This window comes from Ictalurus punctatus, chromosome 22 (assembly GCF_001660625.3).
Source record: "Ictalurus punctatus breed USDA103 chromosome 22, Coco_2.0, whole genome shotgun sequence".
NCBI lineage: Eukaryota > Metazoa > Chordata > Actinopteri > Siluriformes > Ictaluridae > Ictalurus > Ictalurus punctatus.
In genome coordinates, this window is record NC_030437.2 from 12,808,692 (window position 1) to 12,833,830 (window position 25,139).

Below are 25,139 nucleotides of genomic sequence, written 5' to 3' on the forward strand. Positions count from 1 at the left end.
ATTAACCAATCCTTTTCCTCATTACATTTGACAGTCTATGACCGATGAAATGTTTACTAAAAAATAAAATCTCTTTCTTTAGATAAAAGGACATATCTGTTTGGAATTGAATTACTCTGAGGAACTATTTTGACATATTATATATTATAATAAATCTTTATTGAGCCATTAGAGCTGAGAAAAACACACAGGGGAACAAACTGTTCTTATTACATAGTCAGTCTAAGTGTAAGTTAGTTTAACCATGCCCATAGCTTGATAAATATGTAGAGATGATTCTGCATGTTTGAAAGCATAATTAGCTTTTAAAAAGCTTTGGCTCCAGTCTGCTAAAAAATCCTAGTGTATGATTAGACATTTTAGCAAATGTACAAAATTCTCTCTAAAATAATTAAAATCATTGCACAATTTATATTTCTCACCCCTGACATCACTGTAGATATCTTGCTCTGTGCTGTATAATCACCATGATATACAGCTGATTTCATAAACAATTCAAGTAGTACTGCATAAGTCCACTTGGTGGACATCTCTCATCTACAACATGATGCTGAATTTGATGCAAATAACATAAGAATTAAGTAACACAAACACTCCCTTTTTGAAAAAAAGCACAACTACACAGAAAACCTCACTGCTGGTGATGAAAGCTTAAACATGGATTAAATCGGGTCTGCTCCGGTTTTGAATATTCTTTACTGAAAGAAGAGTAGAAGTGACTCAGGATGGGTTTGAGGCGTACTGCTGCAGTAGCTGGGAGTAGCACACGTCACACACACGTTCTGGGGTGATGGACGATGGCAGGGGGATTTCGTTGAGCATGCAGTTCTTGCAGAACACCCCTCTACAGTTCTTACACTCCCACTAAAATGATAAAGCAAGAGAAAATACATTTCAACACTGTCCTTTTAGAGGAGAGCTCAATTTCTCAGTGTTGAATATACCATGTACAGTCCTCTCTGAAACTACTGGAACGGCAAGTACGATTCCTTTTTCGTTTTTTGCTGTAGACTGAAGACATTTAGGTTTGAGACCAAAAGGTGAATATAAAAAGAGTTTTGAATTTCAGCTTTTATTTCCTGGTATGTATATGTAGATGTGTTACATGACATAGAACATGGCATATTTTGTATCTGACCACCCAATTTGTAGGTGAGCAAAAATATCGGAACATGCGACTGGCTGGTGTTTCTTGTTACCCTGTTAGATTGATTGTTTCAACAATAAATAGCGCTTAATATCTACTCTTGTAAATAAATAAAATAAAAAATAACTAAAAAGTTTATTATTATTATTATTATTATTATTATTATTATTATTGCTGTTCCAATAGTTTCAGAGAGGACTGAATGAACTCAAGTGTCCAACAGCAAGACTACTAGATTTAAGTATAAAATAATGTTTGAAAATTAATGATAGGATTAATTAGCAAAATCATTAGCAATACTAATGAATGAGAATTTCATTAGATTTCATACAAATGAAGTATCAAAGCTCTGACTGGTAATATCCACCCTCTTTAAGCTGTGTCATGCCTTACAAATTTGCAATTGTTAGAATTTTTAAAAGAGATTTTCTAAATATAAAATTAAAAGACAAATTTCCTGAATAAAAGGGATTAATGAGGAATTTACAGTTTCCTTTGAACTACTCAAAGGCCAAAGAAATAATGGCATTAAATATTTTTATACCACGCTGCTGAACTCTTGAATTTGATTGGTCAGAAGGTGTTCATTATTTATTTATTTTTTTTAAGAACAGCAGCTCTGAAGTAGTTTGGCCTGCAGGGAAAAGCACAGGTTTATATTAATGCACTCATTCTAATGCATTATAGACTTTATAATGACAACTAATTTAGAGGGACTTGGGGATGATAAAAAAAAACTTTATTTATCAAAGAAGTAAAAAGTAAACAAAAAAGTATAATTGTTAAAATGGTGGAGTTTTCCATTATGGCAAATCTCTGATGTATATAAGGCATGTTACATACGCTATGCAAGAACCCAAACACGACCAAGTTGATGCAATTACTTGCACACCTTGGGCATGTTCTGGCACCGTGCCAGAGGTTAACGGCTAATCCGCAAAAAGGGGCAGCAAAGTAAAGGCAGCAATGGGTCAGAGATATGAAACGGCTATTATTTATGGAAATGCATTCTTCTTTGATTTTGATGTGCCTGGGGTAATGCCTCTGGATGCACAAAAATTCTACGTGTATAGCCTGGGAATGCCCCTTGTGTATTTAGCCCCTTGTGTATTTAGCAGGCCTAAATAAAAAAGAAACTTTGCAGCACACCACTGTTTACTATTTTCCAAGAACAATCATGTTTTAATCCTTACTTATGATAATGAAATCTCACCCATTTCTATCCTAATCTTCATGATCTTCCTTGAGAGAGGATAACTGATACCTTAGGATTGCTTAGAGCTTCCGAATGTTGGCACTTTGAGCAGATAGACAGCTCTGGCTCTTCATCAAGTGGCTGGTTCTGCATGAAAGAGAAATAAATTACACATTACCACACAGGACACATTCACCATGCTTACATTCTTACAGAACATGTACATAGAACGATTAGTTTCTGTGCATCAACAAAAAGAATGACTAAACTGTAATGTACCTGTTCATCTTCATGTGAAAGTGACCTAGGCAACAAAAAAATAAGTAGCGATTGAATTTATTTGTACTTTTGAATCACTTCATGCATGATGCAAAGATTTACTTAAACACTGCAAACGCATGTGCTCGTTTAGGTTTGAATAAACAAAGGCTTACAAACTCGAACCGAGACTTGTTTTCTCTTCTAACACATTTCGAAGTGTGCCGTTCTCTTTTTTGACCGCTTCCAGCTCCTGAATAAATAAATTAAATAAATGAAAAAACAATTCATTAAAACAGAAATAATTCTGCAGTTTGAAAATGGCAACTCATTTCTCATTTTCAGATGGAGTGTCACCTTTCTGATGTCCTCTACTTGTTGCCGCATGTCTCTGTTCGGAGGGGTTTTTCCCAGCAGGGTATCTGAATGCTGACTGCCCCGCCTCCCTCGCTCCTTCCTCAGCTCCTGCTCCAAACTGTTCCTGCTCCCCCACCCCCAAAAAACATCATACACAGTTTTAAGTCGTGGTTTGGACTGGTCTGTATTCATTAAAAAAACTTTTTTTTCCATACAGACACAAGCGAGTAGTCAGATAAAACAAAACAAAACAAACAAACAAAAAATGAACAAGAACTGCTTGGTCATGGTTGCAGTGGTTTAAATTAGGCTACTAGTTTGTTTATATTATGGGAAATAGAACCAACTAAATTTGTTAGAAAATACTACAGGTAGATTAAAAAAAAAAAACAACAACAACAAAAAAAAAACACAACAACTGCACCTGCTGGATTAAAAAATTCTCACACACATGCCTAGTTGAGACCAAGTATGAAGTGGAATTATGGAGTGATGTAGCGGAGTTTGAGACAGTGCTGCCATTTCTACCTCTGAAGTTTGCACCTAGTTTTTCAGTGTTGTCCAGTGGCATACTGGTAGGGTTCATATTTACTTACAAAAAAAAATAAATAAATAAATAAATAAATAAAAAAACCCACACACAACCCCACACCTTGTGGTTTAGGCCAAACTTGCTTCTGATTTAAATCCAAAAACAGCACTATAGCACTTTGGAGCACTATACAGATAAATATATGGTGGCACTGCGTAAATAAACTCAGTCAATCAATAAAATGAGTAAAATGAAGGAATGCTGCATACCTCTGCTTTTGTAAATGCTCCACTTCTTGCTGCAGACTCACAATTTTGTCTCCAAACTCCTGCTTGAACAGCCTGTTCGCCTCCTCGGCCAGGTCCCTCTGCTTCTCTGCCTGTTTAGATCTGTAGTTGAGCCAGATGAACTTAATGAGGTAAAAAATGAGAACTAAAATGCCATGACAGGGAGGAGAATCTCAATAACGTCAAACCGAAATGAACAAGAAAGAGACAAAAACAAGCAGGAAAAAAAGTAAAATCCTAAGACAAGGGGATGAGTGTAGGAAATGTAGAGGCTATATGGAAAGTCAAAGAAAGTGAAGAAAGCTCAAGTGTTGGATTTGATCTTTATTATGCTACTGTACTACATTTTACATAGATTGTTAAAGTCCACATACACTTTCATCATTTAATTGCAATCGAGAGAACAACCTCGTGTACAGAAACCTTGAAGAATTTATTTTGGGGTTTAATAGAGGACCACACCGTTCACATTTGGCATTAACCTCCACCAGCATCACATCTGCTGTCAGTTCGGACTCGAGCTGATATTATGTCAATGTTATTTAAGCTCACGTTCTTCTACCAAAGCGAAATCTCCTGAGTGTATGCTTTCACTTTAATCAATTGCATATTTTTTTTACACTCAGGAGCATAATTCAGTACACTCAACTTACACACAGGTGAGTGGTCGCTTATCAAGGTCCATTTCACTTCTGCAATATCACAGGGCTTAAACGTCAAAACATAAGTTAGGCCAAAATATGAAGTTAAAAACTGGCCAGAAAGAGTATTGAAAAAAATGACGTACTTTGCAAATAACTAATGGTACATGTTTAACCAGATCTAGTTACCATGTTAAAGCTTTTGATATCCAAAGCCTCCGTTCTAACATCCTGAAGTTCGGTTATTCAAAGAGTAAAGAGATACACTGTAGAGATACGAGAGATGCATTGTTATGTTAACATTTCCTACATATAAACTCAGAACCCCCCCAAAAACTTAATCAAACAATAAAAAGCTGTTGGATATTAAGCAAATCTTGAGTCTTTCTCACACTATCTGAAACTGCTGTATTTTGTATCTGGCGAACCACAAAAAAAAAAATGCTGGAAAGACTAAGAGAGGAGGAGCGCTTGTGTGGAGTGTGATATTCACAGTAGAAGCAAAAACATGGTAGTCCATGAGGAAAGAGAAAGGAATCGCGACCCCATTCGAAAATAAATATCCTAGTTGTTTCTATGATATGCAAAGTCAAATTGAGGATATGTATTGATGAAACTATTAATATGCGTTTGCAAAAATGATCTATTGTTGCTTTTGCAGCAGTTTTCCTGCAGCCAAATTCAAGTTCCGTGCTTGCTTGACCACGTCTTTCTCGCTGACGAGAGGAACAGAAAAGAATGGATGACATGGAAGGGATGCAAAATGAAAGAACAAAGCAAAACAATAAGAGACATAAGGCAGAGAGGAGTTATTTCAAGAAAAGGTGAGTGCAGAACTTGAAACAGAGCAGATAAGCAATCCAGTAATATTTATGTTCAGCCTAATTTGCATTAGTGGCTACAAAAATAAAAAGGCACGAATTTCCAACATGACTTGTGTAAGTGTTCAAGCATATGAGAGCTTACCTGTGCTCCAGTTGTTTAATAGTGGCAGCCATCTGGTTTGTTTTCTCTTCAAAGCGACTGATGATCTCACTCTTCTGTTTCACACTGGTCTCTGAGCTCTGCAACGCACACAAAACACACCCAGACTCATTAGCACATGCATAAAACCTATTTTTAATGTTGTGTTTAATAGGGCTGTACAAAGGTCTAATTCAATGATATTAATTATACATGTGAGAAATAAAAGCTGACAGGGCATGCTGTTGTAGGAAAATAATCAATGATGGGCTGGTGTTGATTAGTTTCCTTATAACAGCATGTCCCCAAGTGTTTTATTCCTCTTATTCAACAGTCATTTTTATCACTAACGACTTTTTATTTCTTTAAGAATGACCCCTTGCACTTTGTATCCATTTATAGTTAAATTTAATCTTGCGGAACGTCCGCTAGACAGCTTGTCATGTTACCAAGATACCACAAAGCGCAAAGTCCTCCATTCTGAAAACTCTCCCATGTCTGAAACCTTTAACTCTGACTCTCACAAAATGCTAACACTAGAGACTCTTTCCAAAAACTGCAAATAAACATCTGACAGGAAACATCACCATATTAATGATTAAACATTTTAACCACTTATGTGGAGCATCCACCATACTAGTCCTTTAGAATTAGCTGTTACTATAGAAATGATAATGTATGTGAACGAGCGTGTGCATATAAACCTGAGATTTGCCTTGAAGCTGGAGCTGTTTTAACAAATTAATCAATTCACCAGTGCTGTGGTATACTCTTAGTTATACACGTCGGTGGTGATTATACTTTTGTACCTGGGTCTTGTGGGAGAGCTCATGGTTGATTCTGCGCAGATCATCGAGCTGATGTCTGAGCTCCACCAGCGCATCGTGTTTCTCACAAATGTCCTTCTCCAGCATCTTCATAGACAATTCCATCTCCTGTCTCATCCCGATCTGCACCTCCAGCTCTTTCTCTACATCCTACACAGAAGCCATCAGAGTAATGTTTCATGTTTCAGCACCAATTGTTTGGCTAATCACTGCCTAAATGCACATCTCCGATGTTCTTAGATATGAACTAGCTAAATAAAGACATGTCTACTCTAGACAGCGTGCCGCAGTCTCAAGATCTAACTGACCAGTCTGAGCTGAGTTTCCTCTTTGAGCTGCTTGCGAGTTTCCCCAAGTACTTGGCCGTCTGCAGCTCCATCTGGTCTCAATGACTGTGAGAAACACACAGAACTGCATTTTAGTTATGTTTAAATCATGTCAGGTTATTTAAAGCACTTGATGATATTTAAAACTCTGAAATCCCTAAGTAAATAAATATTCTGACATACACCTGGACACAGTTTGTGCACAAAAGGTGATGGTGATATACCGGGTGTCCCAAGTGTCTCCATACATAGGGGAAATTAACACTTTTTAGCTATACGTCTTCCAAGATTTTTCATACTTAGTTTATATTATAATATAAAAACATTATATAATATTTTATTTTTTCAGACAGCCTTTAAGAAAGCCTTTGATAAAAGGAGAACTTATTAAAATCAATCTTGTGGTTGGATCGGGAAGCTGTCGCAAGCTTGTGATAGACTTTAACAGGAAACATGGCCAGCACATCACGCACCACACTGTCGGAAAACTTACTAATAAATTTTAAAAAATTCTGGAAGTGTTGAGGACCAACCGAGAAGCGGACGTCCACCAACATTGATATAGAGCTTTTCTAGACACTCAAAGTGCTTTACATAGTATGGGGGGGAAATCTCCTCAACCACAACTAGTGTGTAGCATCCACCTGGATGATGTGATGACAGCCATAGTGCGCAAGAACGCCCACCACACACCAGCTATTAGTGGAGAGGAGAAAGTGATGTAGCCAATTCAGAGGTGGGGATTCTTAGAGGGCCAATGGGGGAATTTCAGCAGGACACCGGGGTATACCCCTAATCTTTTAAGATAAGTGTCCTGGGATTTTTATTGACCACAGAGAATCAGGTTTAACGTCTCATCTGAAAGTTTTAATGTTTTTACAGTATAGTACAGGTGCTGTTTTTACGGTATAATATAGTACAGGTGCTGTTTTTACGGTATAGTACAGGTGCTGTTTTTACGGTATAGTACAGGTGCTGTTTTTACGGTATAGTATAGGTGCTGTTTTTATGGTATAGTATAGTACAGGTGCTGTTTTTACGGTATAGTATAGTACAGGCGCTGTTTTTACGGTATAGTATAGGTGCTGTTTTTACGGTATAGTATAGTACAGGTGCTGTTTTTACGGTATAGTATAGGTGCTGTTTTTACGGTATAGTATAGGTGCTGTTTTTACGGTATAGTATAGTACAGGTGCAGTTTTTACGGTATAGTATAGGTGCTGTTTTTACGGTATAGTATAGTACAGGTGCTGTTTTTACGGTATAGTATAGTACAGGTGCTGTTTTTACGGTATAGTATAGGTGCTGTTTTTACGGTATAGTACAGGTGCTGTTTTTACGGTATAGTATAGTACAGGTGCTGTTTTTACGGTATAGTATAGTACAGGTGCTGTTTTTATGGTATAGTATAGGTGCTGTTTTTACGGTATAGTATAGTACAGGTGGAGTTTTTACGGTATAGTATAGGTGCTGTTTTTACGGTATAGTATAGGTGCTGTTTTTACGGTATAGTATAGTACAGGTGCTGTTTTTACGGTATAGTATAGTACAGGTGCTGTTTTTACGGTATAGTATAGGTGCTGTTTTTACGGTATAGTATAGGTGCTGTTTTTACAGTATAGGTGCTGTTTTCATGGTATAGTATAGGTGCTGATTTTACAGTGTAGTATAGGTGCTGTTTTTACGGTATAGTATAGGTGCTGTTTTTACAGTATAGGTGCTGTTTTTACAGTATAGTATAGTACAGGTGCTGTTTTTACAGTATAGTATAGGTGCTGTTTTTACGGTATAGCATAGTATAGGTGCTGTTTTAAAAGTATAGTGTCCCCATAACTATACTGGGGCATTAGACCCCACACAGACCACAGGTTGAAGGCACAACCAGCGTGGTGCTGGCAAACACAGTCCGATGTATGGAAACTTTTGGGACACTTTGTAGAGTAACAATACTGTACCTTGCGATTGGACTCCACAAGGTAAGAGCTTTCCTCCTTCATCCTCTCTACTTCCTCTTGCAAAGTGATGATTCTGTTGTTTGCAACTGCAAGCTGTAATAATCAGACAAAAGATTTAGTGGCAGCAGGAACAGATTCCAGTATTTTCCAACCTCTTCTCACAACAAACATCTTGCTGCTTTATACAATGGCAAAGGAAAAGAAATGCAATAAGGATACAAATGAGGAGTCAGGCTACTGAAACCTGGATTGGAGCCATTTTTATATTTATAACCTATAGTGGATTACACTGTTGGATTTAAAATATTAATACACACCTCCTCTGTAAGTTTTGTGTTGGACTTTTCAAGGGCATCGACTTTGGCTTGAAGATTATTCACAGAAGCACTGTCGAAGAGGAGGGATATACAAAGCGTTAGCAAAACAAGGCCAAACAAATCATAAACCAAAGAAATAGCTGAAGCAGTTACTCTACCTTAAATGTCTGTTGAGCTCCTCAACATAATTTTTCTGGTCAAGGATTGCTGTGATTTGTCCATCACTAAAATAGGACAATATAAAATATTGTAATGAGTAATGGTCAAACTATCAGAAGTCATCTCATTCATATTACAAGGCGCAATGAATATGAACTCACCCCTCTGTGCTCTTGCTGCTGTGACCTCCATCTTTTAGATACATGGAAAAATCGATCACACCAACCTGCCGAGATAACACGTGAGTTTAACACACACCCTAACTGGAATTGAAATTAAAGTACAAATACACGGCATACAGTTTTAACCCTACCATCACACTAGCAAGTTAGAATAGGTGATATAGGTTAAATCATGTGGTTATGACATTTCAGAGGTGTTCTATAAAATAAGAAAGTACCTGAGAGTCCAAATCTTCTCCCTTCATGCACAAATTTGCATCAATCACATTGAGTCCCACCAACAATCCAGCAATTACAGCTCCCTCTTCCTCCATCATCAGAGCATTGGGCTCATAGAACTCACTAAAAGGGGGTCCAAACATTTTAGAAGCAGGGCGACATGAAACGTGTCTTTTCACATGCATGCTTGCACATTAGAGCCCACCTTAAAAGATCCTTTCTGTTAATGATGGTCTTCATGTAGTCTGAGAGCTTCTTTTGCATGAGGGCCAGTCTCAGCCATGCTCTGCCTCTTCCTAAAGGAGTTCTAAAAGAAGAAACCGTATCAGTACCAGGAATTATGAATTATAAAACATGTTCATTAAAAAAAAAAAAAAAAAAAAAAAAAAAAAAACAGCAGGCTTGACTTACTTGAGGCCAGGAAGGTCTTTGACACTAGCTGTGATTTCACCAGCTTCTGGAGTCAACTTCTCCACTAGCTCCAGAGGACCCCAAAACGACTTGTTCTGCCCGAGGAACGTCTTCTTGCCTTTAATACATTATGAGTTTGGACAAAGAGAGAGAGAGAGAGAGAGAGAGAGAGAGAGAGAGAGAGAGAGAGAGAGAGAGAGAGAGAATAAGAACAATGGAAAAGAACAAAGAAAGTTGAAATGATTTACGCTCCAAAGTATGCGTCATACTTTTGAGTCCATGTTTAAGACAGTGCTCCATCACGACGAAGAACTGCTGAAGTGGGGCGTAGTCCGAGTCCAGTGTGCGGCCCAGGTTTAGAGCTGACTCAATCAAGCCCTTGATGCTCAGCTTGGCCATGTTCATCAGGTTAAGCCTCTCAATGGCGATGGGGTCCTTGGGATCTGAGGGCACATGAAACACCACATGAAACATTATAAAGCACTTACTGTCAAATAAAATGATCACAAGCTGTTGGCTTGAAGAAAAACTTAAAGTAGAACATTTTGGATCAGTCACTCTGCACAATATAATGGCACAAACAATGCAGTACATTTCTTTCCATATATTTTTCCTTCTCATTTCTATTCACCAGACACCTTAGTTCTTAGACTGCAACTTGCATAATAAGTATAAGAAACTGCAGCATGTGTGACTAGTATGCTAGAAAGGTTACATACAGTACGTAATAAGAACAAATAAGAATCACCAAATATAGGTGCTTAACTTGAAACCATTTAATTACCAATCAATATCCTCAATTTAATCTCTACTCAAACAAAGTGCGGGCACTTTTGTTTAACGTCTCATATAATGGCACCTTCTGCTCTTCAAATGCTGAACCCACTTTAAAGAGGTCACTTCAGTGCTCGGAAAAAAAGACCAAACTTTTTTTGAAACAAAAAAGCACAAATTTAACTTGTTTTTTGGGGGGTTTTTTTGATTAAGAAACAACTGCAATGACCTGAGAGAGAAAAAGAAACCACTTAATCTGCACTTAAGCCTGTAAGCCATAAAGTAAAGCCTTGTTAGTTTCTCTAAATGTCCAACACCTTCCAGTTACATGCAATTAATTACACACAATTACAAGTATGATTAATATATCTTGCATTCTGCAGGACATATTAATGTTTTATTCAGTGTTTGAGTTAAATAAGGCTCATCATTATCATTATAGATAAACACCTATATAATTATTGGAACAAATGCAACAAGACATGATTATGAGTAGAGGTCGACCCATTGTGGATTTGGGCAGTACTTGCCGATAACCGATTAAATCAACAGATTTTTTAGAGTTGATACTGAAGGAAAACCCTCCAAGTAAAATATTACTGAACTTTAGATAAAAAATAAACAGTACTGACTGTACCATGAAAATGTACTGTACTTTAAAAAAAATAAAAAAATTATATATATATATATATATATATATATATATATATATATATATATATATATATATATATATATATATATATATATATGCTATTAATTAATATTAAAGTAAATAAAAGCGATATATATAACTGAACCAAAAAGTAACACTCCAGAGGCCGCTTTCATACTGTATAATGACAGCAGATGCAACCAGGAAAACTATCGGTGTGGATTTTTGCCGATAACAGACAGCTCCAGCAAATCGGTTATTAATAGTGGTAATTCATCGGTAAACTGATCGGTCAACCTCTAAACACGAGTCTAGATAAAAGTGTGCTTTTACCAGAGCATAAAGTTTTCAGCACCAGCATCCTAATGCAAATTGAACACTATTAGCAGTTATTAACCTAGACATGTTATTAAAGTAGACATGTGCGCCCCATAATGTGTAACAGGAATACAGATTGTTGTTGCTCCTTAAAACTGAAAGTGTCAGTGAATTTGATCCCACAGAAGCATAAACTAACCTTAAGATCTGGTGTCAGACAGATGGTTTCAGTTCTCATTTAAAGGAAAGTGATAAGATTTGAAGAAGTGTGGGTCACACCGATATCGAAAAATCTATGCTACTCACAATGTTTTTTCTTTTTGTTTTTTTAAAATCACACTTACAACCTCCATCTTCAGCAGACAGGCGGTTTTGCAGTACTAAAAGTCAGATGCGGTTACAGGATATTCTTGAGACAAGCAAGCCAAAAAAAAAAAAAAAAAAAAAAAAAAAAAAAAAAAAAACACCTTCAACATCTCAGACCTGCAGGAACTAATTAGTGGTGCAGTGCCCTAGGGAATTATAGTGAGTGTGAAATGTCTAGAACACCATGCAAGTGCCAGGAAAAAAAAATCAGCCAGAGAGAATGGGATGTGGCAGACAGTGAAGCAGGATCTGAGAAAACAGACAAAGAGAAACAAGCTCATCTATACAGTGAAGAGAAAACTAAAGAGACAGAATGAGAGACAGTAAACAACTGTGACAGAGACGGCCAATGAGAACTCAAGCTTGACGGTAGCCGTGCGGAACGGTGTTCAGAGGAAATGGAGCTAATGACTGATTGGAGCAGGTCTTGATGGCTACGTCACACAGCTTTCAAATGATGCCTGAGGAGGTGCGAGTGAAGTGAGGAAGCGATGCCGCGATACGCACCTTTGAACTCATCAAGCATTTGCATTTGTTCCACCAATTCTGTGAAATCTTCCCATGAGTCTTTGCAAAGGACAATGGAAAAGAATAAAGAAACAAAAACAAAAAATTGTTTGTGTTTCCATGCATTTCATGGATGTAGACTAAAATCAACTACAAATGCATCAAACATTTTAACTACTTAGGCTGTATCATGCACAAATTTAATTCAAATGATCCCCAGTGCTGATGAATTATCTATTCTGATTGGTGTCGATTCATTTTCTGTTAAAACGGCTCCGAGAGCAGTTCCAGCTGACAGGCTGTATTCATGCATTCCTTAACTTCATGAGAGAAATGTGGCTAGGAAGAAAATGACCGTTTCTAACTGCTGTAATACAAGATAGAACAGGAAATAACTTGTTTCGCTGACGTTCCACATCATCAAACAACTAGAAAGTATGACGTCATTCTTTAATAAATAATAATTGTTAATGTTGGCAAACTGCTTTTGTCCAAGAGGAATAAAACACAATGGGTCATGCTGTTATAGAAAAATAATGAACTGTGTGGTGTAAATTAATCGCACCATTCCGTCGTTGATTTCCTTTCAAGAGCAAGCCCTGCCAACTTTTATTCCTTATGTTAAAACTGTGTTTTGTATAAGATACCTCCACTTTGGCATCATTCGTTCACATATATCTTAAATCAGCCACAAGTGAAAGCATTAAAAACGCTATATTCTTTAATCACTTACTGCATTTGCCCAACCGCCAAAGCCACAGAAATTAAATGCACTGGCCTGCCATAAAATGCACACACCTTTGAAATCTCTTCTCTTCATGGCAGGTTTATGAGCTTAGTAACATGAAGAGAGTCATAAAAAGGCCTGATTACTGACTGAGCCTCAAAGACAGCACAAGGACTTGTCAGAAAGAGACCTTTGCTGATGCAATTGTGTGAATAATGTGAAATCAGACTAGACACTGCCTGTGCACACTCTGAAACAACATTACACCCTGGAAAATATGAGCATTGAACAGTATTATACAAGCAGAAATATGTTTTGATCATTAAACTATATGGGTTATAGTAATCCAGGGGTACAGTGTCACTGCTGTTTAAAATAAAAAATAAAAAAAAAATAAAAATACATTTTATAAAAAAAATATAATGATAATGAGTCTTTATTGGTCACGTATACATATGCACAGTGAAATTATTTTCTTCACATACCCCAGCATGTCAGGAGGTTGGGGTCAGAGTGCAGGGTCAGCTATGATACAGCACCCCAGAGCAGAGAGGGTTAAGGGCCTTGCTCAAGGGCCCAACAGTGGCAGCTTGGCAACCCCCGACCTTCCACTCAGTAAACCAGAGCCTTAACCGCTAAACCACCACCACCCATCCAAAATAATAATAATAATAATAATAATAATAATAATAATAATAAATTAGTTTCATAGGTTTAACATAGCTGAAGTATATTCTCTCAGTCATTATTTCGATTATTATTTCAATAGATTTGTACTGAAAAGGTTTGGTTTTTTGTGCAATATACTTTGTTTTGTTGTTAATCAATTAAAACACCTGTTCGAGATCCGAGGCCTTTCCACAAAGCCACAACAGAATCAGTTTTATTGAGCATATTACTGCCATAACTTCAGACCCACTCCAAGTGTTAATACAGTGAAAATCAAAGTGCCTTAAAATAGCACCATCACAGCAGAACTGTGCACAGAGTACATTCATCTCGCTTAAACAACATCCAATGTGTCTGAATAAATGTCTCTGAGAAACTGCACTTTTAAAGAGCAAACAGCCTGCAGTTCTCTCTTAAGCGCAGTTCCTCATCGCAGATTACACGTAACACCCAACCGTAAAAGGCTCTCACCGAGTCGAATGCATTAAAATGAGCGCTCAGCACAATGGCTAAAGCTGTCCATACGTATAAAATGTTGCTAAAGAGCCTTAACGGATGAGGGGCAACACACAAATGTGAGCTGACTCCTGTCACGGCACTGCATGTCCCTGTGAAGAACACTGAAAGGAAGATTAATTGGTGATGATGGATGTTTATTTAAAAAATTTAATTTAAAATAAAATAAAAACCACTGCACTGCATGTTAGGTGTAAGAGGAACATGGGATACATTGGATTAAATCAATCAATACTGATCAATAAATCAATACTGAAAGAAAAAGACATACAGTGCTATCTTGGTGCTGTTTGGTTCAAAGGTGATTTCTTTAAAACACGTTCATTTGAGCTAATAACATTTTAAAAAGAGCAGACGACTCTTAAACGCTACATCCTGCAACTCTAACAGTATTGCACTAACTAGAACGACAGATGCTGTCATTCAACCCAGAGCTACAGAGAGCATCTCCGCCCTTTAATCACGACTCCACGCGCAATCACACTGAGCGTGTTTACAAGCACACTAATGGTACAAAGCTTTATCTGTTCCCAGATGATCACTAAAACTGCCACAAAGGAATCATAAATAATTTTGTATTGGACCGGATTTGGGTTATTCAGCAAACGTACACTGTTACTTCGATACTGTTTGCTTTTCTTGCCGGATAGACCTGCTCCAAAAGCATTAATGATGTTTAACAGCATGAGAAAAGCGGAGCATTATGCCCAATGAAACGCAATAAGTATTGTTCAGTAGAGCGTTTATATGCAGGTTGCAATGCAGCTGTAGGGGTGCTTCGTGAATTTAGAAAGAAATCGAATTATTGACACGTGTAGACTCCACAAGATTAGATTACGTAATAGCATGCTCATACGTTAATGCAAAATATGATCTGTTTTTTTAGGAATTGTAGCATTGTGTACAAGTAAACGTACTCAATGAGAGTCCACGCTTCAGTGTAACTTCAGTATCTATGCTTTGAAGCTTCAGGATCGACCTGAAAGCTTGGTCAGCACTGGATCTTCACTTAACACCCCTTACAGTGGTTTAAACAATTTCCTCTTTCATAACTAAAATCCAATTTTAACTAAATCAAGTTTACATGCGAGAAGTAAAACAGCTCATTTGTTAACCTGAAACGTACTGTAGGCTTCCTGCAAAGAAGACATAATCCTGCATATAATTCAATAATGATGATCGGACGCGTTAGCGAGACAAAAGACAACATGGCAGAGCCGCAGGGTTTCCTCTTCGATCCTTAATGCTTCAATTCTACAACATGACTACAATTTCTTCAGGAATGCATTTAAGACAAGAAGACAGTGGATGGTTTGTTGAAGAGGACCAATAAAAAACAAAACCAGAAAAAACAAACAAACAAAACAAACAAACAAAAAAAAACATCTACACGCCTACAAAACTACATTTCCCAGAAGGCTCACTGAGCAGCATGGCGGCCCGAGCGCCTACCTTCGTGCGCTGGCTCAGGTTCGGGAGTGAGCGAGATGTCATTGAGTTCACGCAGACACAGCCACTCGCCGTCCACAGACACGCGGAAGTTGCACAGGTAGATGGTCTCGCGGGCAGCCTGCGTGATCTTGTCTGTGGTGGGGGTGGGCGCCTCGCTCTGTGGCGTCAGATCCGACATGACTCAGCTGTGAGGCCCAGTGACTACGACAACAACAACAACAACGATGGCCTCCCTCACCCAAGGGTCCAAATACAGAGCAGAATACAGATTAAATAGGAATGAAAACAACCTCCTACCAACAGCCCTTGAAAGCTAGGAGGACGAGGAAACAATGGGATAAAGAGCAATGAAAGGAAAACAGCAGCCACGGCAGTACTAAGCAAGATGCTTTTCTTCTTGTGTGGATTCCTTTTTTTTAATAAATAAATAAATAAATAAATAAATAAAGTCCCCTTTTGTGTCCCCGAGTGAATCAGGAGAAAATCCTTTGCATAGAATTTAGGCTGCTTTCCGTGCTCGCTCAGCAGGACAAGAGGACTGAGATGCTGCAAACAGCTCAGTGGTGGAGCAACAATCACAACTGTCTCTCTCTCGCTCTCCCCGTCTCACTCCGCACAGCCCCCACTCAAGCTAACTGGATTGGCTGTGTGCGCTGCAACCGAGTGGGTGTTGACCAAGATGGCTGCTGTGATGCTGAGCAGCATTGTGGGAGTCACGTGAGCAGATGGTGCAAGCGGGGAGAGAGATGAATTCCCGGGGGATCAGGATGATGCAGGAGTGTGCTCATCTAGAAATCCGTTTCTCTTGGCTCAGTGAGCACGCCTCAGTGAAAAGCACAGGCTTTACTAATCGAGCCTCATCAACAGAAACCATTTGCTGTTTAGTGACTTCTATATTGCACTGATAAACAGTGATTACATTTAAACCTGACCTGCTGATCGTGCAGAAAAGCAAGACGATTTTTTCCCCCCAACGGATTTATGCAACTCAGTGAGCAATACTCAAACACTAGTCAGGAAATACCACCAGATCAATAAAAGGTGACGAATCAATCAGTGCCTCGCAAGGACAGAGCTAGCAGGTTCAGCCATGTGTGGAAAAGAAAGTATATAAGCCCTCACTAATAAACGTAAATATAGTGTACACAGCTACAGAGTAGAAAGGATATTGGTGCTGGAGTAAGAAACATAAGCAGCAAATTCTACATGATAATGCAATTACTCAATTATAAAGAACACACATCACTTACTTCAGTATACAGAAAGCTTAGCTTTTTTTTCTCCTTCATTTTAAATCAATATTACCTTTGCACTTCAGTGATTTCAAGAATATGTCTATGGGGTTCTTTCTCCCCATTTATGAGCATAAAATATTAATGAAGCTTGCTTGCAGAACGATTATTTCACTGCTAACAAACAATATATACACATGTATGTATGTATGCATGTATGTATGTGTGTGTGTGTGTGTGTGTGTGTGCGTGCATGTACACACGCACATTTAAGAAGGGAATGTATGGACTAACTAGTATCCTCACTGTAACTGCAGCAAATTCAGTTCTGGAAAAAACTGCTTTTAATTATTAGAACATGAACACCAGTCATCTTGAAGCAGCCAGATGCAGAAAAGTTGACTGCTTCAAACCACAATCAAATCAAGATTTTGGTTTGTGTGTACTTCACTGCTTGTTTATCTAGTTTAAAAATAAATTAAAAAAGCTGAGAAACTATTAATTAATAATACAGTAAAATGAGCGTTACTGTCCCCTTCGCTATCCAGCAGGAATATCCACCTCTACCAAATAGTCTCACACAAGTCTATCCATCACTTACCCTACACACACAGCTGCGGGGAGCCTGGAGCCTATCCCAGGGGACTCGGGGCACAAGGCAGGGGACACCCTGGCTGGGGTGCCAATCCATTACAGAGGACAATTGCACCACACACTACGTACAATTCAGAGATGCCAATCAGCCTTTGGACCAGTCTTTTAGGAAGAGCAACTCAGGCATATTTACAGCAACCATGTATACAGGAATATTCCGATGCATGTACGCATATAAACATTGCATTCGGAATATGGCTGCAACCCGAATATAGATCTTAAAAAAGGAACTTGAGGTGCATGTAAACGTAGTCAATTAAAGTAAGAAGTGAGTATATGGTTATTATTTTCTTCTAATAAACTGTCTAATGCACATCATGTTTGTGTCCTTGACAAATAAATGTCAGCACGTTGTTTGCCATGAGATTTGGTGTTCTTCGTAATAAACATATGACATTTAAAAAAAAAAAAAAAAAAAAAAATATATATATATATATATATTTTTAAGTCAACAAGAAGTTTTTTTTTTTTTTTTTTTTTCGGTTTTGTGGTTGTTAAACAAATATCTTGGACCGGAACTCTGCTTGTCCTGCAGCCCAGACTACTGCTGTGTCCACCCCTGCAGAACTGAATTATTTACACATTTAGACTACAAGACACAAAGCTAAAACTGCTGCACGGTGATCACAAGGGCAGACTGTTCGTGTAAACATTCTTAATGTTGACACTTGTTTGGAAATGAGTAACGAAACCCTTCCCAATACAATGCACAGTTTTTAGGTCGTTCTTAACGCAGTAGATCATCAATAAAACCCTCAGTAATGGATTGTAAGAGTACTTGTGTACATTTTCCTCTTACAAATCCAGCTCAAAACAACAACAAAACAAAAACAACAACCCTGGGCTCACTTTTAGGGGTTCATAAAGAAACGTGAAGCTGAAATGAAAAAGGAAAACAAATCTGAAATATAAAACTGTGAGTGAACATGACCCATGATGTTGAATGTGGAATGGTGCAATAGACTTGACTGCTCTGGTTTAACGACCAGCGCTTCATCACATTAGCTCCGTTCATCAACAAAAAAAATTCCACAGCGACTGCAAAAATGCTCGGCTAAGTGTGACCTAAATTCCTGAATGGCCTTGCTCCAGCGTAACAGGACTACACACACACACACACACACTTCACAAGGTCTGGGATCTTAATCAGCATATACATTGTGAAAAATTAAGTAAGAGCGAGAGAATCAAGCTCAGATGTAGGTCTTTACTCACATACTTGAAAATTGGCCTCTTTTTTTGGTTTGTTTTTCAGATGAAAGCTGCAGATCTCAGCATTCACAGAAACAGAATTAAGGTAAAGAAATGGTTAATGGGTAATGGATGGTTTATGGTTTTGCGTTGGCTGAGTACACTACTTTCTGTAGTCTCAGCTGGCACTATTATTGTCATCATAAACACCACGTGTCAAGTAGGCTACTGTGTGCTCCAAACAGATTTAATGACCTGTTATGTCTTTTGTCATTATGCTGTATGTGCACTCCGTTGTATCTTTTGTTGAGCTGTACGTGCACTCCTGTCGAATCCGGCCTGCTCGCTGGACCTCTACGAGTCAACTGCATCGCTCATTCAAATCCATCTAAACCTTCTAATGCTGCCTGGAAGCCACAGAAATAAACACTTCCTCCCGGGGAAGACCAGAGGTTGGCGGGCTTCCCATTTTTATTCTGAGATTCTTCCTCAGAGGAAAAACCCTTCCTAAACAACCTTCATATAAATATGTATACTCTATGTGACCTTCAATAGTCCAAAAGTTTATTTTTTGATTAAAATATGAGTTGAGTTTTGTTTTTTTTGTTTTGTTTTTTTAAACATCTATCATTGACGTGCGGGTTTCCTAAATGACCCACGATTCCAAACAACTACCTGCTGACACCAGTGCCAGTGGGATTTAGCTCTTCTTCATCTCTACCTGAAGAGCACGATGCGGCAGGGCTTCATTTTTTTTTAGTCCGTCAGCTCTCTCACCTCCTCATATGCTCAAACATATCAGCTTCCAAAGCTTCAACCTGCTCTCTTCTACCACTCCTCCCTTGGATTTCTCACTATGACGACGTCGCTTTCAAGATCAAACAGCAAAACCGGATGGTTGAGTTATGGCTGAGATTGTTCAATTTCTTTCACCTATCAAGTGCATTAGTACAGTCACACTGTGACCTCGGCGTAGCAGACAACCACTACTTTCTCACAGGAATAATCAAAATACAGCACCAACCAACACATTAGCACCAGAATCACTTAATCTAGCGTAAATGTGTCAATATACAAGTATATGTTATGAATTTCAGGCTAGAGTTTTCCTTTCAGGAGTTTCCTCAGCATGTGGACTAAAGCTTGCAGCTAATCACTTAGACATATTTCTGTAAACCTGATTTGTCGTGACTGTTGCGTCAAAACCAAGAGAGAAACCAGTCTCCTTCTCTTCAGTCCCATGTCAAGGGAGATGTTTGGACAGATTAACACTAAGAAAGTTAATTTGTTCAGTTTAGTGAGGAAAGAAAGAAAGACACTCTTGTGTACCAAACATTATAAACATTAGTAAATGTGTAATAACAGGTGGGTGTCATGGAGAAGGCTGACATATGGTAATTGTTGATGGGGGGAAGGGGGTAAAATTTCTTACTTACAGGTGGACAGTAAGTAAGGATTCATAAATCTGTGAATACAGGTGTTAGGTTTTTATTTTTACTGAAACTTTAATGGCAGATTAACTACATTACGTGGCGGGGGACATTTTATATGCTGCCTCACAACAATTGTGTTCGTTTCCTTTAAATTTGTTTTTTTTTTTTTTTAAACAGGATTTTTTTTTTATTATTATTATTATTATTATTATTATTATTATTATTTTTACAAAATTAGTTTTCCCCAACATATATAAATAAGTAACGTAAATAACAGTGTTACACAGTTACCAGTTTATATTGCGGTTAAACCAGCCGTTCTTCCTGACAGCACACTTAATCTAACTACACATACATTTTCAGGGGCGCGGCTTTTACACACTTTACGGTAATAGCGCCGAAAGCCGAAAACGAGCGTCCGCGAGCTCCCACACAACAAAAGTAAATAAATGAGTAACAAAACCAAAAATTTACAGCGTTTGAGTTTACAGGCTAAAAGTTTTTTTTAAACAGATATAATTCTTTACATAGTAAACTGGCAAAAATCTATCCAGTTTTACACACAACACATAAAATATTAAGCTGAATACAAGTACCTCTACTAAAACATATTTTAAGAAACTATATGGTTGTCGCTGCTACTGTTTTTATAAATCTAACCTACTCTGTGCTCACAATAAAGATCAGTTCATTTTACTGTAGAAGTAATTGCTCTTCAAAGTCATTCAATCTGTCAATATGTTTGAACCAGAAGGCACTTTTTATAAAATAGATGTTTCAAGTTGGTAGACAATCAAACCCACTTATATCAGTTGACACTACTCCACCTACTCCAGGGGTTCCCAAACTTTTCCAGGGCAAGGCCCCCCAAATGGCATTAACCTTTGACCGAGGCCCCCCTTTTGCAAGATGTCTTTAATACACATTAAAAATACAGACTTCTGAATATATCCCCCTCTTTTATTATTAATAATTACATCTTACATCGTTACATTACATTAGGAATTGATAGTGTGTGTGTGTGTGTGTGTGTGTGTGTGTGTGTGTGTGTGTGTTGGGTGTGTGTGTGTTGGGTGTGTGTGTGTTGGGTGTGTCTGAGAGTGAGAAAGAGAAATCATACTAGTGGGAGGGATGGGCAGACCAAATTGTTGAGGCATCCCAGGCGCATTAATTTTACTGTAGAATTTTAAGGTAATTGCGATTCAGCATCACTGGATCGGTCAATAGAATTGTTCCAGGAGGCACTTTTTAATCAATTATAGTCAATTTTATAATGAATTAAAAAGTGCCTTCTGGTCAATCATATTGATAGATCCAATGATTTGAAGAGCAATTACTTTAAAATTCTCCAGTAAAACGAGTTGATCTTTATGGTGACAATAGAGCAGGTAATTGTGAACTGATTTAACTGGGTTTGATTGTCTACCAATTTGAAATGTCCATTAAAATGAATTAAATTTGTAATATTTTGGAGTCAGACTTCCTCTGTGAAACGAACCATCTACACATTAAAAAAATTATTCATGGTTAGATATATAACTACAATAATAATAATAATGTTATATTTGTTTTGTTACTTATTTATTTAAAACTATCGTCTTGTATAAAAGTTGATTTGCTTTTGTTGTGTATGAGCTCGGGGACGCTCGATTTCCGCTTCCGGTACTGTTACTGCAAAGTGTGTAAAAGCCGCGCCCCTAAATAATTTCTATGCTGCTAATAACCGGGCTTTCACGGCTGGCTTAACCGCAGTAGTGAAGCGAGTAAGCTCCACGTAGAAAGCCAGTTAAAACGTCTCACACACATATATACAATATAGTTATTAAACACAGTAACAAACCCTCACTTTTGGTTTTCTTGGTTGTTTCGATGTGAAACTCATACTTCACCGTGCCAGGAGGATTCGAGTCTTTCTTGGCAAACTGGATGCTAGCAGAAGTCAGGGCTTCTTTAAAGTAAATTACGGAGGTGGGAGTAAACGCGTCTTCCTCCGGACTGCTTGGAAATTGTCCGTTATTGTCGTGAATGGAGGGTCGGCCATCTATTTCCCCCGAAGAGATTAAACTTTCCTCAACTCCTGTGTTTTGATAGTCAGTGTTTGAGTCCAGCTCCGCCGCCATGTTCCGCTTAAAAATGAATCTGATCCCTTTTTTTCCTCAGCTACAGCTAAAATAAAGTTGTCAGCGCTTCTTATTTTTCATTTCATTTCTCACAGTCTCTCGTGGCATTTTAAAAGGAACTCTGAGAATGATGTCTAGTCCCTTTGACGTGTTCTTTCCTTCATAAACACGACAAAACTTTGAGCAGTGGGGTCACGTGGGCATCACGCGGTCACGCGGTGCAGTGCAGAGGAAACACCTTCCTCCTGACCTGGGGTTATTTACTGTGATGGCGGGTCCAGATATTAGCTGGAAGCAGGTGTGGCTGGTATAAATGGACAAATACATGTCTTTATTATTATTATTATTATTATTATTATTATTATTATTATTATAATTTACTTTTGTTGAACCTAGTACAAGAGCAATACCAGCAATTGTAAGAAAAATACACAGAATGGTATGAAAGTAACACTGGAGCTGATTTCTGTCTAGCCCGACTGTATAAGTGTTGCCAGGTCTTAACAAAATATCCAGCTCAGCTACATCTAAACAAAAAATTGCACGAAAGACCTAAAATAGCCCCAAAAATTCTTAAAAATTGGAAAACAGAGACGTCCCTACTGAAATACAAAACAAAACAATAGAATTTATAATGGTTTTAATGCTTATAATGGGAATTGTATTTGTTTTAATGGGAACTGTAATGGTCCCTGTGGGTCCTACTGGTAATTTGTTCCCTTCTATTGGTGGTATGTTATGTGGATACCATTAAGGGTCAATAAGGTTAACTGATGGGTTGTAATGGTATTTGTAGTGGAAACCATTAGAATTTCTGTGATGGTTTCTCTTGTTTGTTTGTTTGTTTGTTTTTTGTTGTTGTTGTTGTTGTTGTTGTTGTTGTTGTTTCAGCTTGGATTTTCTCCTTTACTTTCATCTTTGCTTGAGTACTTGGGAACAAATTCACCATGGTAACAAATTTCTGATTTGCAGTACCTGCAATATGCCTTTTTATCACCATTTGGTACCACCATTATAAATTCTACAATCCCCATTTCCCTCTTCCAGACTTTACAAAATATCTTACAGCAGAAATGATTTGTAGATACGCTGTCTGTCTGTCACTTTCCTTTTGTTTTCCGGTTGATTAGATTTAATTCTCATTATTTGCTTTAAAACCATATTATGGCGGTCATGGATTATGTTTAAACTAGCTTGTTTCAAAACTAGACCAATTTGGAATATACCTCATGATATAATGCATTGCTCAACCCTAATAGTCGCGTTATTGAGCGAATGATAGATGTTAGATTTTAGCCCTCCCATCTAATGTCATGATCAGCCACCACTGCATGGAAGGCTAAAATCTAATGTCTATCAATAATTTAAAAAAAAATAAAAAAAAATAAAAAAAATTAAACCCTAATGGCTGCTGCAAGTGTTTCAAGAATGTATTGTCCTAATGGCTTCATGCCACGTTTCCAATATTTGGTATATCCAAATACCAAACACAGTGAAAAGTACCCAGGGAAGTATGATAGAGTAAATAATACACCTTGTTTGAATTCATTAGACCCATGAATGTGTTTCACATAAGGTTTCTCAGTCACTGCTGATGACCTGTCACTGACGTGTCAGCAAAGCAGGATGAAAAATATCAGGAGCTTTTTGAGCTTGGTTCCAAAAATAAAAAGTCTAAAATAATTCACCTTAAGACATTTATTAACAGCAAGTAATCTGATTTGGTTCTGGCTACACTAAATCTGATCTTTACTGCTCAGAAAGCTGAGCATGATGTGATAATTTAATCAAATTATGCAACTTGTTAAACTGAACATGTTGTTGATCTATTTATGAAGACACTACACATGCAGTATATATATATATATATATATATATATATATATATATATATATATATATATATATATATATATATATATTTAAATATGGGCTATTCAGTGTGATTTGCAGTATTTAAAATTAATTTGCAGTATTTTGGCCAGAACTGATTAAACCAAGACTGAAACCGTAAATGGTGACCGTGACAGACTTCTCCACTAGATGGCACGCAAATACTTCAGATCAATTATCATCTTCCCTGTAATTGATGTAGGTTCCTGCCATTCTGGTTAGTTAAGATTATCTGCATTTTGTTAGCACTTAATGACATTCAAGAGACTTATAATATAACAATATTGTATTATCAACTTGCTTCTACTATATCAGCTTGAAAATATTGTTTTTAATGTATTCTTTATTAGCATTTCTTGCAGTGACTGCAAGGCAGATAAGATGGTCTCTAACACGGAGCTGTTTTACATCCCTTCATATATGATTATCTATCCTAGCTACATACATTTATAAAGCTTATGAAGTATCATACTGCAACAAACCTGATCTCATGAAAAACTATTTTGGTATTTGAGTGAATGAAAGTGACAGAAGTTTAGTTTCTTTTTCATTTTTCAAATGAATAAAGCTGTAAAAACAAGGTAAATGCTAACTCCACCCCTAGCCTTAATGTAATTTGTAATATTAATTGAGTTGTACAAATTTGCAAGTGTGAATGCTAAAAAGATTTGAGGCTAGAATATTTATTATTTAAATAATAAATAATTATTATTTACCATTAACTGTAAAAAAAATATATATAAAAAAGGTATGCTTAGTTTGTTTTAAGCGATGACATTTGTTTAAATAAGATTTAACCATGTGTATATTCTAATGTATGTTGGTGTATGATTTGAAATGAATTTCGCAACTACAC

At 37.4% G+C, this 25,139-nt stretch overlaps 1 protein-coding gene across 9 annotated transcripts; it reads right to left on the minus strand.

The window, feature by feature from the left end:
* Positions 1 to 83: 83 nt before the first annotated feature.
* Positions 84 to 22,611, minus strand: rufy3 (RUN and FYVE domain containing 3). 9 transcript variants are annotated; one of them, XM_053674358.1, is made up of 19 exons: positions 16,058 to 16,391; positions 15,761 to 15,961; positions 10,046 to 10,219; positions 9,777 to 9,894; positions 9,571 to 9,672; positions 9,365 to 9,488; positions 9,126 to 9,190; positions 8,964 to 9,029; positions 8,806 to 8,875; positions 8,489 to 8,581; positions 6,516 to 6,599; positions 6,190 to 6,357; positions 5,384 to 5,481; positions 3,759 to 3,878; positions 2,958 to 3,081; positions 2,777 to 2,853; positions 2,622 to 2,646; positions 2,412 to 2,489; positions 84 to 864 (listed from the first exon to the last, which is right to left on the minus strand). In XM_053674358.1, the coding sequence occupies exons 2-19, from the start codon at positions 15,936 to 15,938 to the stop codon at positions 721 to 723; spliced, it is 1,908 nt and encodes a 635-aa protein (XP_053530333.1). In that variant the 5' UTR covers positions 15,939 to 15,961; positions 16,058 to 16,391; the 3' UTR covers positions 84 to 720. The 9 variants fall into 9 exon arrangements, 8 of the variants coding, with proteins under 8 accessions (XP_053530333.1, XP_017307318.1, XP_017307319.1 ...); XM_017451829.3 differs by lacking the exons at positions 15,761 to 15,961; positions 16,058 to 16,391 and adding an exon at positions 22,117 to 22,610; XM_017451830.3 differs by having other exon boundaries at positions 15,761 to 16,391.
* Positions 22,612 to 25,139: the final 2,528 nt, after the last annotated feature.

Coding starts and splice junctions, on each gene's coding strand:
- rufy3 (XM_017451829.3), bottom strand. CDS start 22,390: ATGGCGGCGGAGCTGGACTCAAACACTGACTATCAAAACACAGGAGTT. Junction 9,673..9,776: donor AAAGACCTTCCTGGCCTCAA/GTAAGTCAAGCC, acceptor TTCTTCTTTTAG/AACTCCTTTAGGAAGAGGCA. Junction 9,489..9,570: donor AACAGAAAGGATCTTTTAAG/GTGGGCTCTAAT, acceptor ACCCCCTTTTAG/TGAGTTCTATGAGCCCAATG.